Source organism: Barbatula barbatula (genome assembly GCF_947034865.1).
Source record: "Barbatula barbatula genome assembly, chromosome: 4".
Lineage (NCBI taxonomy): Eukaryota > Metazoa > Chordata > Actinopteri > Cypriniformes > Nemacheilidae > Barbatula > Barbatula barbatula.
Genome location: NC_136768.1, coordinates 7,346,855 through 7,358,969, shown reverse-complemented (window position 1 = coordinate 7,358,969; position 12,115 = coordinate 7,346,855). Strand labels below are relative to the sequence as shown.

At 39.7% G+C, this 12,115-nt stretch overlaps 1 protein-coding gene across 2 annotated transcripts; it reads right to left on the bottom strand.

Moving 5' to 3' along the window:
• Positions 1-290: 290 nt before the first annotated feature.
• On the bottom strand, positions 291-12,084 carry etnk1 (ethanolamine kinase 1). 2 transcript variants are annotated; one of them, XM_079454955.1, is made up of 9 exons: positions 11,801-12,063; positions 8,969-9,228; positions 7,968-8,108; positions 7,536-7,553; positions 6,617-6,759; positions 3,973-4,056; positions 3,693-3,853; positions 2,561-2,634; positions 291-2,477 (listed from the first exon to the last, which is right to left on the bottom strand). In XM_079454955.1, exons 1-9 carry the CDS (start codon positions 11,945-11,947, stop codon positions 2,405-2,407), a joined length of 1,101 nt encoding a protein of 366 aa, XP_079311081.1. In that variant the 5' UTR covers positions 11,948-12,063; the 3' UTR covers positions 291-2,404. The 2 variants fall into 2 exon arrangements, with proteins under 2 accessions (XP_079311081.1, XP_079311082.1); XM_079454956.1 differs by lacking the exon at positions 7,536-7,553 and having other exon boundaries at positions 11,801-12,084.
• Positions 12,085-12,115: the final 31 nt, after the last annotated feature.

Sequence of the window (12,115 nt, the reverse complement as noted above, 5' to 3'; positions counted from 1 at the left end):
CCTTTGTAAAATGGAAATAAGTTGAGGCGTGAATATCAGATATTGAATTTGGTAATTAATGTGGAGCTCTCAGTGGAAGCCGCTGCAGGGACGGAAACTAATTCAATTACGACACGAACCGAGCGCTGTTATAATTATTTCTTTTTGTAGCGTAAAATACAGGCATGATTTCTTCATCTCCCCTGTTACCCAATTGCGCGAACAAAGTGTTGGCACAATCCGTTATTTAAAACTCAATTTGCCATTAAAATAGACATTGGTGTGGTGCAAAACAAACAAAGGCAACGGGACCGGTTTCTCTGTGTAACCTCACAGTTTTATTCATATTAGGAGCTCCTTGTGTGCACACTGTTTAAAAATGATCTGAAATATTATATACACTAAAAGACAAGGCAAGAAATACAGGCAAAATATGTATAATTTTATGTCTATTCAAATAATATGATACAGAACACTTCAGGATTTCATCCCCAGATTAGAAAAATGACACTCTCAATTTAGTTATTCACAATGGACATAGTTTACACAACGTTTCTTTCTTTGACAGTTTGTTTACAGCTGTGCGTAAACACCTATACTCAAACTGCCAGAAGACGCTTGCATGAGGCAGTTCTGTACAAAGTTAACTCGAATGTGCACCCGAAGCACTTGATTGGCTGAAAGTTTGGAACTTCCCGTCACTTTCTGTTGTATAGAGTGCAAAGATATCTGTTATCTCAGTAACAGCTAACTGCAAAAAGTGACACGCAAATTATTTTCTGGGCATATTACATGTATATTACTGAAAGTGAAATAAAAATACAAACGTAGCATTCGGTGTGGTCCGTGACAGTTCTAAATCATAATCGAGTTGTTAGACTGACAGTTACAAAAGAACTGGCATAGAAAAAGAAGCATACTTCAAAATACAATAAAACACCGGAATTTCACAGTTTCTAATATTTACAGTATTGTATGTGGTTGCGTGTGGCTTGAAAATGAGGTAAATGAGGATGGCCAGGCGGCGCAAAGGCAAACACTTAATTCTCAAAGATGAGGTTTGCCAAAGAAAACCCCTTAAAATGATTTTAATTTAAGCTTTAATAAGAATTTATTGACGAAACTAATGACCTACGTGTAATCCCTGCGGAATGACAGAATTACGTCGTATTCATAATGAATGAAGTGTTTTAGTACAGCGACTCATAACATGCGTAACCGGGAGAATAAAGTGTTAAATAAATCTTACAGCTTATATCATTTATCTGCTACTAGTACTAGTTTGAAGAGTCCGATTTGAAATACAAGCGAGGACTGAGTTTGTTCTCAAGTTTGTGCAAAGAAGGCTTAGCTCTGCTGTTGTGGCGCAAGTCGAGTGAAAGCGATAGCTAAGCGCGTCTAGCAGCCGATACGCTCACAATCGCTTTGTTTAAATCAATATAAAACCATCCTTTTAAACAGTAAATATCACCACGTTACTTTTACTATGTTGAAAAATACACTGTGCAACATGTACAAGCCAGAAATATCAGCACTTTGGTGTGGCCATCAGAGTCGCTCACGCAGCAGTCGCGGCTACTTTCTCTATATTCTCCAAGCACCACGCTGAGGAAACTGATGAGAAAGTATAAATTCACAGTGACGGGATGAGGAGAAAATCTTCATTCAGAAACAGAGACAACGCTACTATTGGTCCCTGTATTCCACATCTCACCAAAAGGACCCCTCGTAGAAACAGCAACGCCTGAAGCTCGGCGTTCACGGCATCAGCGACCGATACGTATAGTAAACCCACCTTTGCTATACAGTACTCGGACTTCTCCCCTTAAAAGTTGTGTAAACAAGAAGGAAAGACCTTTAGTAGGTTGCTAAAACAACTCCAGAGGACCTTATTGTGTAAATTATAGTATTTGTTGTTGTCGGAGGTTCACGGGAAATAATATCAAGGTGGTTTACTTTAAATTCTCCAGCGCTTTACACATACATGGATATTTCATGGATCCAAAGTGAGCCGAGGATATTGTGCGTGGTAGCAAATGTCAACTGTTATATATATATATATAACTCGACCGAAGTGCGCTACAACTAGGGCACGGGGTGACCCTCTCTGCAGAGAAGGCTTAGGTTCTTGCTGGTTCGCAATATTGGCAATATAACTCGACTGAAAGTGCGCTACAACTACGGCACGGGATGACCCTCTCTCAACCAGCAGATAGATGCGGAGAGGGCTTAGGTTCTTGGTTTTTCTACCACACTAATCCGACTTGATGAGGCGTTCAGAGTTCAGAGATGAGTTCAGGGGCTTATCTAAAAGTTTTCAGACAAGTTGCAAGTTTCCAGTCTACAAAAACTTGAAAAGCTTTCCAGTTAGTACTTGTGTCCACCAGGGGGAGCGCTTCGCCAGAGCGAGCCACAACCTGAGAAATTATTCTGGAAGGTGCAGTGATGTGACTTCTGGCTTCATCTTGAAGTACTGGCTGAAACGAAGGACTGCGTATCTGCAAAAACAAATGTGACGTAAAGTGTGAGTTTGTGGTGTTTTAAATGTGAAAAATAATGTTAAGAGGAAGTCAAATCTCACCCCAGGAAGTCAAAGTCGATGGTTGAGTATTGCGCTTGGATTAAAGCCCACAGTCCCCAGAAGAAATGTGAAGCCTGAATAGAACAAGAACACAAGTCCATAACGTAAGGATCATTTTGTGTTATTTTATGTGTATTTATGTATGTATGTGTAGATATCTTATTTCATCATGAAACACAAAAATGTTTTACTCTGTGACACTTGTTTTCACCCGGACACTAAAGATAAACACAACAGATTGTGCGTCACTGTTGCTTAGAAACATTTGACCTACGCCTTCTAAGAAAACACAGTTTCCTTTAGTGGACCCATTAAAAAGGGGGAAAATGCTGCATGCAAGTTGTTTGTGTTGATTTTGGATCACTGACAGTAAGGTAAAAGCTAATAAAATGTATCACGTAAAAGCCCCTGTGATCAGACTGAATCAATCTTTCCATCATGTGAGTGCAGATCACGGGTTTCCTGGTCTATAATAAAAGCACAATCATTAGAGAACTGCACCGAAAAGCAATTTGGTCTCTGCAAGAGTCAGATGACTCAGAACAGACAGGATCTCGCAACCAACTCAGACTGTGCTTTGTAAACATTATCACACCCCTTAGTCTTTGCAGTACCTACTTTTGTTTATTATGATTAACATTAACACTGTGGCCTTACTTGTAAGAGCACTTCGACGCTTGCGCATTCGATGGGGACAGACGCCGGCGTTCTGACTGGCGACTCTGTGTTTACAATCTAATATATAATCTAATCTTCTCAAAATGTCTGATATCGATATTGAGGAAGACTTTCACTTTTTTGCCCATCCGAATGCCAGCGAAGTGCTCTCATGAACGCCATAGACTGACAAGACAGAGGAGAATATATATATATATATATATATATATATTTAGATAGATTAAAGTCATGATTTTGGTTTGTTTTTCGCACAAAGTATCAAAGTAATCTATTTAGCCACTATGAGCGGACGGACCAATTTAACCACTTTAGTACTTTTCTGGACCTTGACAACAACTATAACCTGTTAAACGAGTAAAAAAATAAATAAAACTCATGTTCCTTAAACATATCTGTATATGCTGCATGTTATATGCAGCACAAGGCACCGAAATGCGTCACAGTTTCTACTCACCAATGCGAATCGGTTGACTTGCACATAGAGCACCTCAACCTCAGTATCGGACACATCTGTGCCCAATGATTTGTATTCTTTGTATGCCTCCAGATAGGCCCTAAGCCACTGCAGTTGGAGTTCTCGACCAGGATACAGGCTGTAGTCCACCTCATTCAGACCTGTGAATGACGCCCAAAAACCGCACACAATCATTTACAGTCACAGGCCATGTTGTAAAACGGGTTTCTCAACTCCGTGTCATTGCCTCGTCTAATAATGGATGGTCGTATTTCATTACCTGCAAATTCATTGAAGTGATTCCCAATGTCAAAGGCTTGGTAATTGTAACCAGCGTATTCGTAGTCAATGAATTTGACATTTCCTGCGGGAGGGCAAACGAACGAGAATTAGTTGATAAAAGCGCACAGGCACTGTCCTCTAAACCCTTTTTCTTTTTTACTGTAACATTCTATGCCTGTATTAGCAAACCAACACTACATGGGGTTTAGCTGCAATTTAAATGACAGATCAAATGACATCTGTGTAAAGGAGTAAGGATTTGCATTCTGGTGAAAGACATGAAAGTATACACAAATGACAGAAATAAACAGATCCCATGCACTCACAGCATGCAAGATAAACAGCATGTTATATTTATAAGTGTGTGCTGAACGGAAAAGTGAAAAACTTGCAATAACATTTGTAGTTCCATTTTGTTTACAGTTTAAGGGTGAAGCGTGCATTTTTTATGTCTCTTATTCTTTCTGAGCATGCAGGGTTAACTACGAATAAGGTTTTTTCCATGAAAGCGTAACCACTGTGGAGTTATCAAATCGTTGCTCAAACAACATTGGTTGGCCTTGAACATAAATCATTGGTTGAGCCGATGACAGATCGAGAGTGGGCGCCCGTCTAAAAATATTACCTGTATTCTGAATGGGGCACAAAAACTGCACGCAAACACAATTTCCTACTTCACTACAAAATATGTGCGAGTTGTCATTGCAAGTTTTACATGTTTTCTGGGAAATATCTTGTTTGTCTGGTGAAAAAAAAAGTCATACACAAACAGCTTTGTTATCTACAGGAGAAAACACGAAGAAAGTGGTAAAAATAGAAGAATTATTCACATCGGAGTCAAGCGAACGACTTGAAGTGCAAAAATGAAAGACGGTTCAGACGATCGTAGGCCACAGGGTTGGAAAGACAGGAGGTAAAGAGAAAATGGGCAACATTGCCATCTAGAGGCATGTAGAGTCTGTCTAGCAAGCAATGACGTATTTGTTGAACAGTGAGTGTGATGTGTACAGTGCTGACTTCAGAATTCAAAGCCTTACTCCTCTGATGCAATCTAAATGTGTAATGCAATGTCCTTTTAATGTATTTTTAAAGGGGTCATGTCATGCTTTCGTTTGTCCTCTAAGGTCCTGTAGCAGTCCTGTGGCTCAAATGATAGATCATTGCGTTTGCAGCGCAACAGTCGCTTTTGGATAAAAGCGTCTGCCAGATGCTTAAATATCACCGTAAATAAATAATAAATATAATATAACGATTAGTTACTTTTAGTGTATTTCTATTCCTTTTCTATAATCATTTGTGTGTTTAAAAAGTGACATGACATGACCCCTTTAAAACAAAATCACATCCTGTTTTTTTTCATTTGTGTGCTATTTTTACTGTGCCTATGTGTTCACATGTGTTGGCCTTGCATTCCAATTGCTCTAAAGCTTACGGTGTGTAGGAAAAGTTTGATTGACATTGGACAGAAGTGTTGGTCTACAGAAAGAGACACGTGAGGTTGTTACCAGACCCGGTGGCATCCTAGCGGGACACACTGAACATCTCCAGTCAGTGGCTATAGCCCTGTGCAGCAGATGAAGAGATTTGGCAAACTCACATCTGTCACAGAACACACACAGCTTCACTGCAGAGAGGCCAATGGGCACCTCCCCTTTAAGAACAAACACGGCTCATCTCATAAACGCACACCCCCGCCACACAGCATCCCCATTGGTCGATTAGCCAGCCAATGAGGCCACGAGTTACAGCCTCTATGTAAATGCAATGGTGGCTTCCTGTGCAGGTTGAGCCTGTGGGACTCAAACTTATTTAACTCCCTGAGTGACAACGAATAGAAAGAAAAACAAAAACAAGTACAGTCTCGGAAAGCTATTACGAAACGCTCTTTGTATGTTCACTGTAGCACTTTATGAAGGGGCCAGAAATGGTAAAAAAAACCTTTGGCACTTACAGTGAAAACTTTCGCAGTCTGTTTTTCAAAAGCTGAAAAGAGGAAGTGGCTAGGCATTTTTCTCTAGAAATGTAGCCTCCTTCCTCTCTGAAAGTTATGGTTTGTGAAGGTCAAATACAAACAAGCGCCCAAGGTCGTAGCTGCCTCCAAACCCTGTTCCTGAACCGTATTTCCATGCCCGAACGTATGTTGTTGTGAATTATTTACAGGTTCAAGAACCGTTTTAATGGCAACAGGTACCTTTAGGGCGTGATTATATTAAACTGTTAAAATGCAGCTGTCTCTTAAAAAAAAAATGTGAGAGACAGGAAGTATACGCTTTCTTGTGACTACTGCTGCCATTTTCTCACTTGCTCACTATCTTCCAAGTCACACTCGCATTCATTCCCCAGAGCCTGTCGCCTTCGCAGGACAGTCACCAGTCTCTACATTATGAAAACAGCATCACAGCAACATTCCCCAAAGCAACACAAACACACATTTGCTTTTGATTAAAAAAAAAAAAAAAACATTTTGTGGAAACCAGTGGATTCACCTGGTCCATTTGTGAAATTGATGCTTTAAGGTCTTTTAGGGAAGGCCATCCGTACTAAACTTAGGTGAAAACACTGAATTCAAGCCTACCTGAGGCAGGGGGTTGGGGAAACAAACGCTGTGGCTGAAGGAAGCAGGTGGGGTTTGTAGGACTCACCTTCCTGTTGGTTGTAGATGATGTTCTTACAGAGCAGATCGTTGTGACAGAGAACAACTGGGGAACCCAGTTTAGAGAGGCTCTTCTGGAGCCAGATCATCTCCTCTCTGAGGCACGGCATGCTGGGGACCTCGCTGTTCAGCCTGCAAACAGGTCATTTAAAAAAAGATATTAAAACAATCTGGACCGTTGTGATGAAAACAGAGAATTCTCAATATGTCTCTATTTTGTCATGCAACTTTGATGGTATAATACAGCCGATGCGAAAATGAAATGTTTTTATTATTAATGTATTAAATTATTTAAAAAAAATATTTAAATCAAATGAAAATCATTTAACATATCTTACAGGTTTCTCTACTAAAAGTATTTATTATAGGGTTTGATAAATGTTGTGAAGAAACTACTTGAAACATTTGTACTTACAACCGTGCATGACCATTTATATAAATTAAGATTCAAAATGTTTATTAAAAAAACAGGGAGAAATTGGTGAAAAACATCAGTTCCAGCCCCTTCCATGACTATTCAGCCACCTATTGTTTATGTGTGCGTTTTGTGTGATATTAAGTTACATGCTGTGTTCGCACATGCCTTCATTATTGGGTAAATTGCATTAAGTTATGAACGTAAATGCACAAAGCAACACTAGCCCCCAAAGGCACTGAATTCAAGTGAGTAGGTTAATTACAAGTATAGTTGTGAGTGTATATATACAGTAATGTAACCACAGAAACACTGCATGGGTGTGTTATTTGGTGCTTGTTGTGAAAGCTCTAATTGCTGTAGTTAGAAACCATCACACGTTAAAACAAAATAATTAGTTGTGCTTTCTAGTCCAGTAAGCCATCACATAGCAACGTACTAAAGACCGTTTGGAACATCGCGGCACTCTCAGATAATGTAAAAATCTACTTGCCTCCTGAATATTTCCCACCTGCAAAATGAACCAAATAACATTCATATATACATTGCTGCTTATCCTGTTTGTAGATTGCACAAGTTCAGGGCAGCACACATTTAGCTGTCAAATACGTGTATCTGTGCATGTACCAGAAACCATGACAAGATGAGTCATGTAAGATTGGACGGACAGGACATGTTTAAGTGGAAAACAAGTAGAGAAATGTCATGCATCAGAAGGATCTTTTAGGCTTTCTATACGTCACTGCCAGTTAAGATATATTTTTTGGCAATGTATCACCTATAAGAGCTCTTTGAAGTTTAACACCTTTGAGATGTGAAAGTGTTGTGATAGATATAACAATTTGGTTCTCTAAATCTCTACTTGTACGGTTTAGATGAAGAAATGGCCTATTTGAAAAAAGCTTGGTTTACAGTTGGTCCTCACCTCTGGTCCTTTTCAGGGTCATTAAAGTGTGAAGGAACAAGAGAGAAGAACTTGCTCATCTTTATCCAGAGGTCCGATTGGGGCACCCAACCGTTATGGGCATGTATGGCGTGGTACTTCGCCATCTGCCTCGCAATGTGCCTGTTAAAAAAATTAAACGTATGTATTACAATTTTCAGTATGATAAATCCTCAGGTGATGATGAAGCTGTGTGCTACTTAAAGGGACAGTTCACCCAAATATGAAAATTCAGTCCTGGTGAAGTCGACCACATTTTGATGAATGTCCTTTTTGTTTTATATATGCAAACCCATAAAATGAAAACTTACGCCTTTTACCTCCGAAGAGGATGCAAAGGCACAATAGAGATGTGTTTTCAATATGTTTTATGAAGCATACAAGCTTTGTGTGAGGAACGGGCCAAATTTTAGATCGGGTCGGTTTAATTTATTAATAAATCTTTCAGACAGCTTTTGTGAACTGGATTAAATAATTCATTGAAAATGAACGAGGCCCTGTTAAAACTTGAAAGCTCTAAACCCTATTTTTAGTAACTACATTTGCGTTTCACTGAAGCAGAAACGTAATACAGGTTTGAAACAATATAAGGGTGAATAAATAAGGCCTTTGAATACTGTTCCTTTAAATGGAACTGTTTAAAATAGCTTATCGGCCAGCATTTCTGCTATCACCCTGCTAACACAGTAGCCTTGTTCTTTAACAGCTGTCTGAGAACCCACATGTGTTGGCAGGAGGCCTGGGTCAGCGTGTGAGCAAGACCATAGTGCGTCATTGCTCGTCTTAAAGGATTACAGGGTGAAGGTTAAAGTTACAAGCGTCTGGTTAGTTTGAGGTCAACGCCCGTGTCTCTATCTCCGTCATACTTGTTCTTAATCAATTACCATTGTATTACGAAGGACAACAGTGTTCTGGCCTCAGTCGGGCCATAAAAAAACTGCAATGAAATGATAGTTTGAGTGCTCCAAGCATTTCTTTCCCACCTGAAGTTGGCAGGGCTACGGATATGTTCAGGTTCCAGTGCCACACCCTGGAGAAACTCGTAACACAGGCCGTTGTTGAAGGTACAGTAGAGTCGTGGTGCACATCGATGCGCCTGGAGGACGCGGAAGCTCTTCACCTCGTTCTCACGGTCCACAAACAGCTCTGTCTTATGCCCGTAGACGCGTACCAGGACCACTTCCTGTCTGGAGCTGCCGACATAACAGCCGATCAGCTTGTTCGTAATGCCGTCTGTGAAAAACTGCGAAAAGAGGAAGATAAGAAGCGAATGGAGATATCGACTCATGCAGATGGTTTGAGGTTGACCGTTCGAGAGATTCATCAGAAAAACCTTTGTTAGCATCAGCATCACATGCTCTTTATCAGTCCTTTTTGCATTTATTTGTTTGCTAAATCAGCTGACCAGAAACCTCACACTTGAGAAATGCAAGTTTGGGAGAAAGAATATGACGATGTATTTAAAAAAAACAGTCTATCCAGATCAAATATTTGCCATTTAATAAAATGATATTTGCATAAGGCTGTGAGGCTATAATACCACAAATTTCTAAACATATTGTAATTTCGAAATACATACCCGAAAAACAAAAATGTTTGATAGCTGTTGCATAACAAAACACTAAACCGCACCTTAATATCGCTTCACAAATGTAGGTGTGTGACTAAGGTGTCACGAGTGACACTAAAACTAATGTCACAAACTAATGACAACAAAAGAAAAGCGTACTTCGCCTGGTGAAGCTGAATACATTTGCATTGTCTAACAAATGTAAATGAAGCGTGTTTTGGGAAGCTTGGCATTCCAGGGCACAATAATCTGCATTGGAATTCAATGACAGAGGACGTCAGGAATTTGATTTCTGCCCGCATCAGTGGGGACTGGCATGTGCTGAGCACCCCGTTTTGCTTTCAAGTTCATGAAAACATCCCAGTGCGTATCTTATTTCATTCCTACATTCAAGCAGCTTACACCCCTTCCAATTTTGTTTATACAAGGAAATAACTCTTCCACACCTTAGGCTAAGCGGCATTGAGTTTACAAGAATTTTATAACAGATTGCTGACGTTTCATCTTTTTTTTTTCATGCGGTTTTGCGCTGCCATGGGGAAGTTAGTTTAAATGTATTTTTTGTTTTTCCGCTTTAATCATTGTATTATTATAAATGAAAATGATGAAATTAAAATAACTAAAATGTGATCCCCAATGTTGGGATTACTATAGAAATGACTATAGCAACATCACCTTATAACCTACAACAGCACCAGTGTCTGTATAGAAATGATCATGTGATCTGTCATTGAAGGAAGTTCATTAATCCATTGACATTACGAAGCACCTGAGAAACTCGATCGAACATTTGTCCACAGGCACAGAGCAAAAGAAAAGACTTAGGATCACCATAGTAGCGAGCACCAAGGCAACAGAAACCTGAACTGTAACATTGCAGCTTGTCTAAAACAAGTTAAAGGACTAACATAAATTTCACTTGTAACTATATGAATGCCTGCATGTTTGTTTGTTCTTGGAATAGTCAGGACTGACAGTTCTGCGAAATGGGTTATTGGACCGTGAAAGGTGTTTTTGCCTTCACAAGTTTGTGAAAGGTATCCTCCCACTGTGATCTTGATTCCACCCTTCTCAGGTTAATATATGTGTCGTGTCACAGTAACACCAGTGCAGTTATTCCACTGGAACGGGATGGCCCTATAAAACTAATTTTGTCACCCTACAATTGACATAAACTAATTTTAGAAAATAAGGAATGTTGAATGGCAGCAATGGCATAACTGCGTGAGTTAAACTGAAAGTGTCGCTTTAAAGACTTCGTAAAAACGATTTATTGACATGCGATCTGTGTTTGTGTATCATCTATATTAAGTTTCAATGTAGGAGAGTCAATGTATTGGAGCTTTCTGCCTTTTTTATTTCATGCCGGTTTCTATGGCTACGTTCGTAGCAAGAAACAGGTTTTGTTATTCAAAAATGAAACTAAGTAAGGTCATGTTTTCTAAAAACATGTGGATCTAACTAAAAGCCTCCTCAAAAGAAAGCATAACAGAATTCGACAGGTTCCTCATAGGGGTGGAAGTATTACAGCTCTGTAGAATTTGTATTAACGAGTCATATATATGAGGCTCCTTAACAGGCTACAATTTACTCTAACGTAAGCCTTTATTATGACAGCATAGACAAAAGAATTAAACAAAGTCACAAATTTAATATTTAAGTTTATATATACAAACTAAATATTGCACAATTGTAAAATGTATGTTAAACCATTATTACACATGTTATTACCCATTAACTGTCTCACATTTAAATGACTAATTCGTAATTACACATACATAAACCATCTTTAAAATAGCGTCATCAAAAATGCACACACATACGTATTTCATCAAACTAGTGGACAGTGGCATATACTGTATAGGCTACAAAATATCAAACATCAGATATCCTCCGCCCACCCATTTCCTGTTACAAATTTGTTACTTTAACTATTTCCTCGTTGAAAACGCGTCTTAATTGTGCATTTAAAAAGCACCCTGTTGCATGAATGAAAGAAGCACGTTTTCCATAAATAAGAACATTGCAACAGCATTGCTTTGACAGGTCGCCTCGGCTGCTGGTGTCTCTGCCGAGCGCCATGGTGCCGATGGATCCATCTGGTGACGCAGCTCAGGATTTGAAGACTCGGCTTTACATTCTGCATTTTATTACGCATGTTAACGTGCTTCTGTCACCACATGCCGGCTTTTGACGAACTCCGAGCGGTCGAATTGTAAGCAACGGGTAAAAGAGTGACAATTACCTTCATTTTGACCTCCGAAGGTTTCCAGTTGGGTCTGAGCGTCTTGATCAATTTCAACGCTCCGGCTCTGAAATCGTGCTCGTCCACCGTCACATCTAATTTAGGAACAAGCGGCGCGCTTTCGGGAACGTGGATGTAATTGGCCATTGCTGTAAACGATTGATTTCTCTGTTGTGGGAATATGCAAGCTCTGTGCGACGGTGGGGAAGATTCAATGAATGTGAATAAGTAAGGCAGGGTGCGGATTTGAGCTCAGGTTCTGCGCGGTTACGCCTCCTGCGATCACGTTCGCATCTTGGCTTTAACCGGTTCGTT

Excerpts from the sequence above, each read along its gene's own strand:
- etnk1 (XM_079454955.1), bottom strand. The coding sequence starts at position 11,947 with ATGGCCAATTACATCCACGTTCCCGAAAGCGCGCCGCTTGTTCCTAAA. Across the intron at positions 9,229-11,800 it reads CTTCGGAGGTCAAAATGAAG|TTTTTCACAGACGGCATTAC; the intron begins GTAATTGTCACT and ends CTCTTTTCGCAG. Across the intron at positions 3,854-3,972 it reads TCACTTCAATGAATTTGCAG|GTCTGAATGAGGTGGACTAC; the intron begins GTAATGAAATAC and ends CGTCATTCACAG.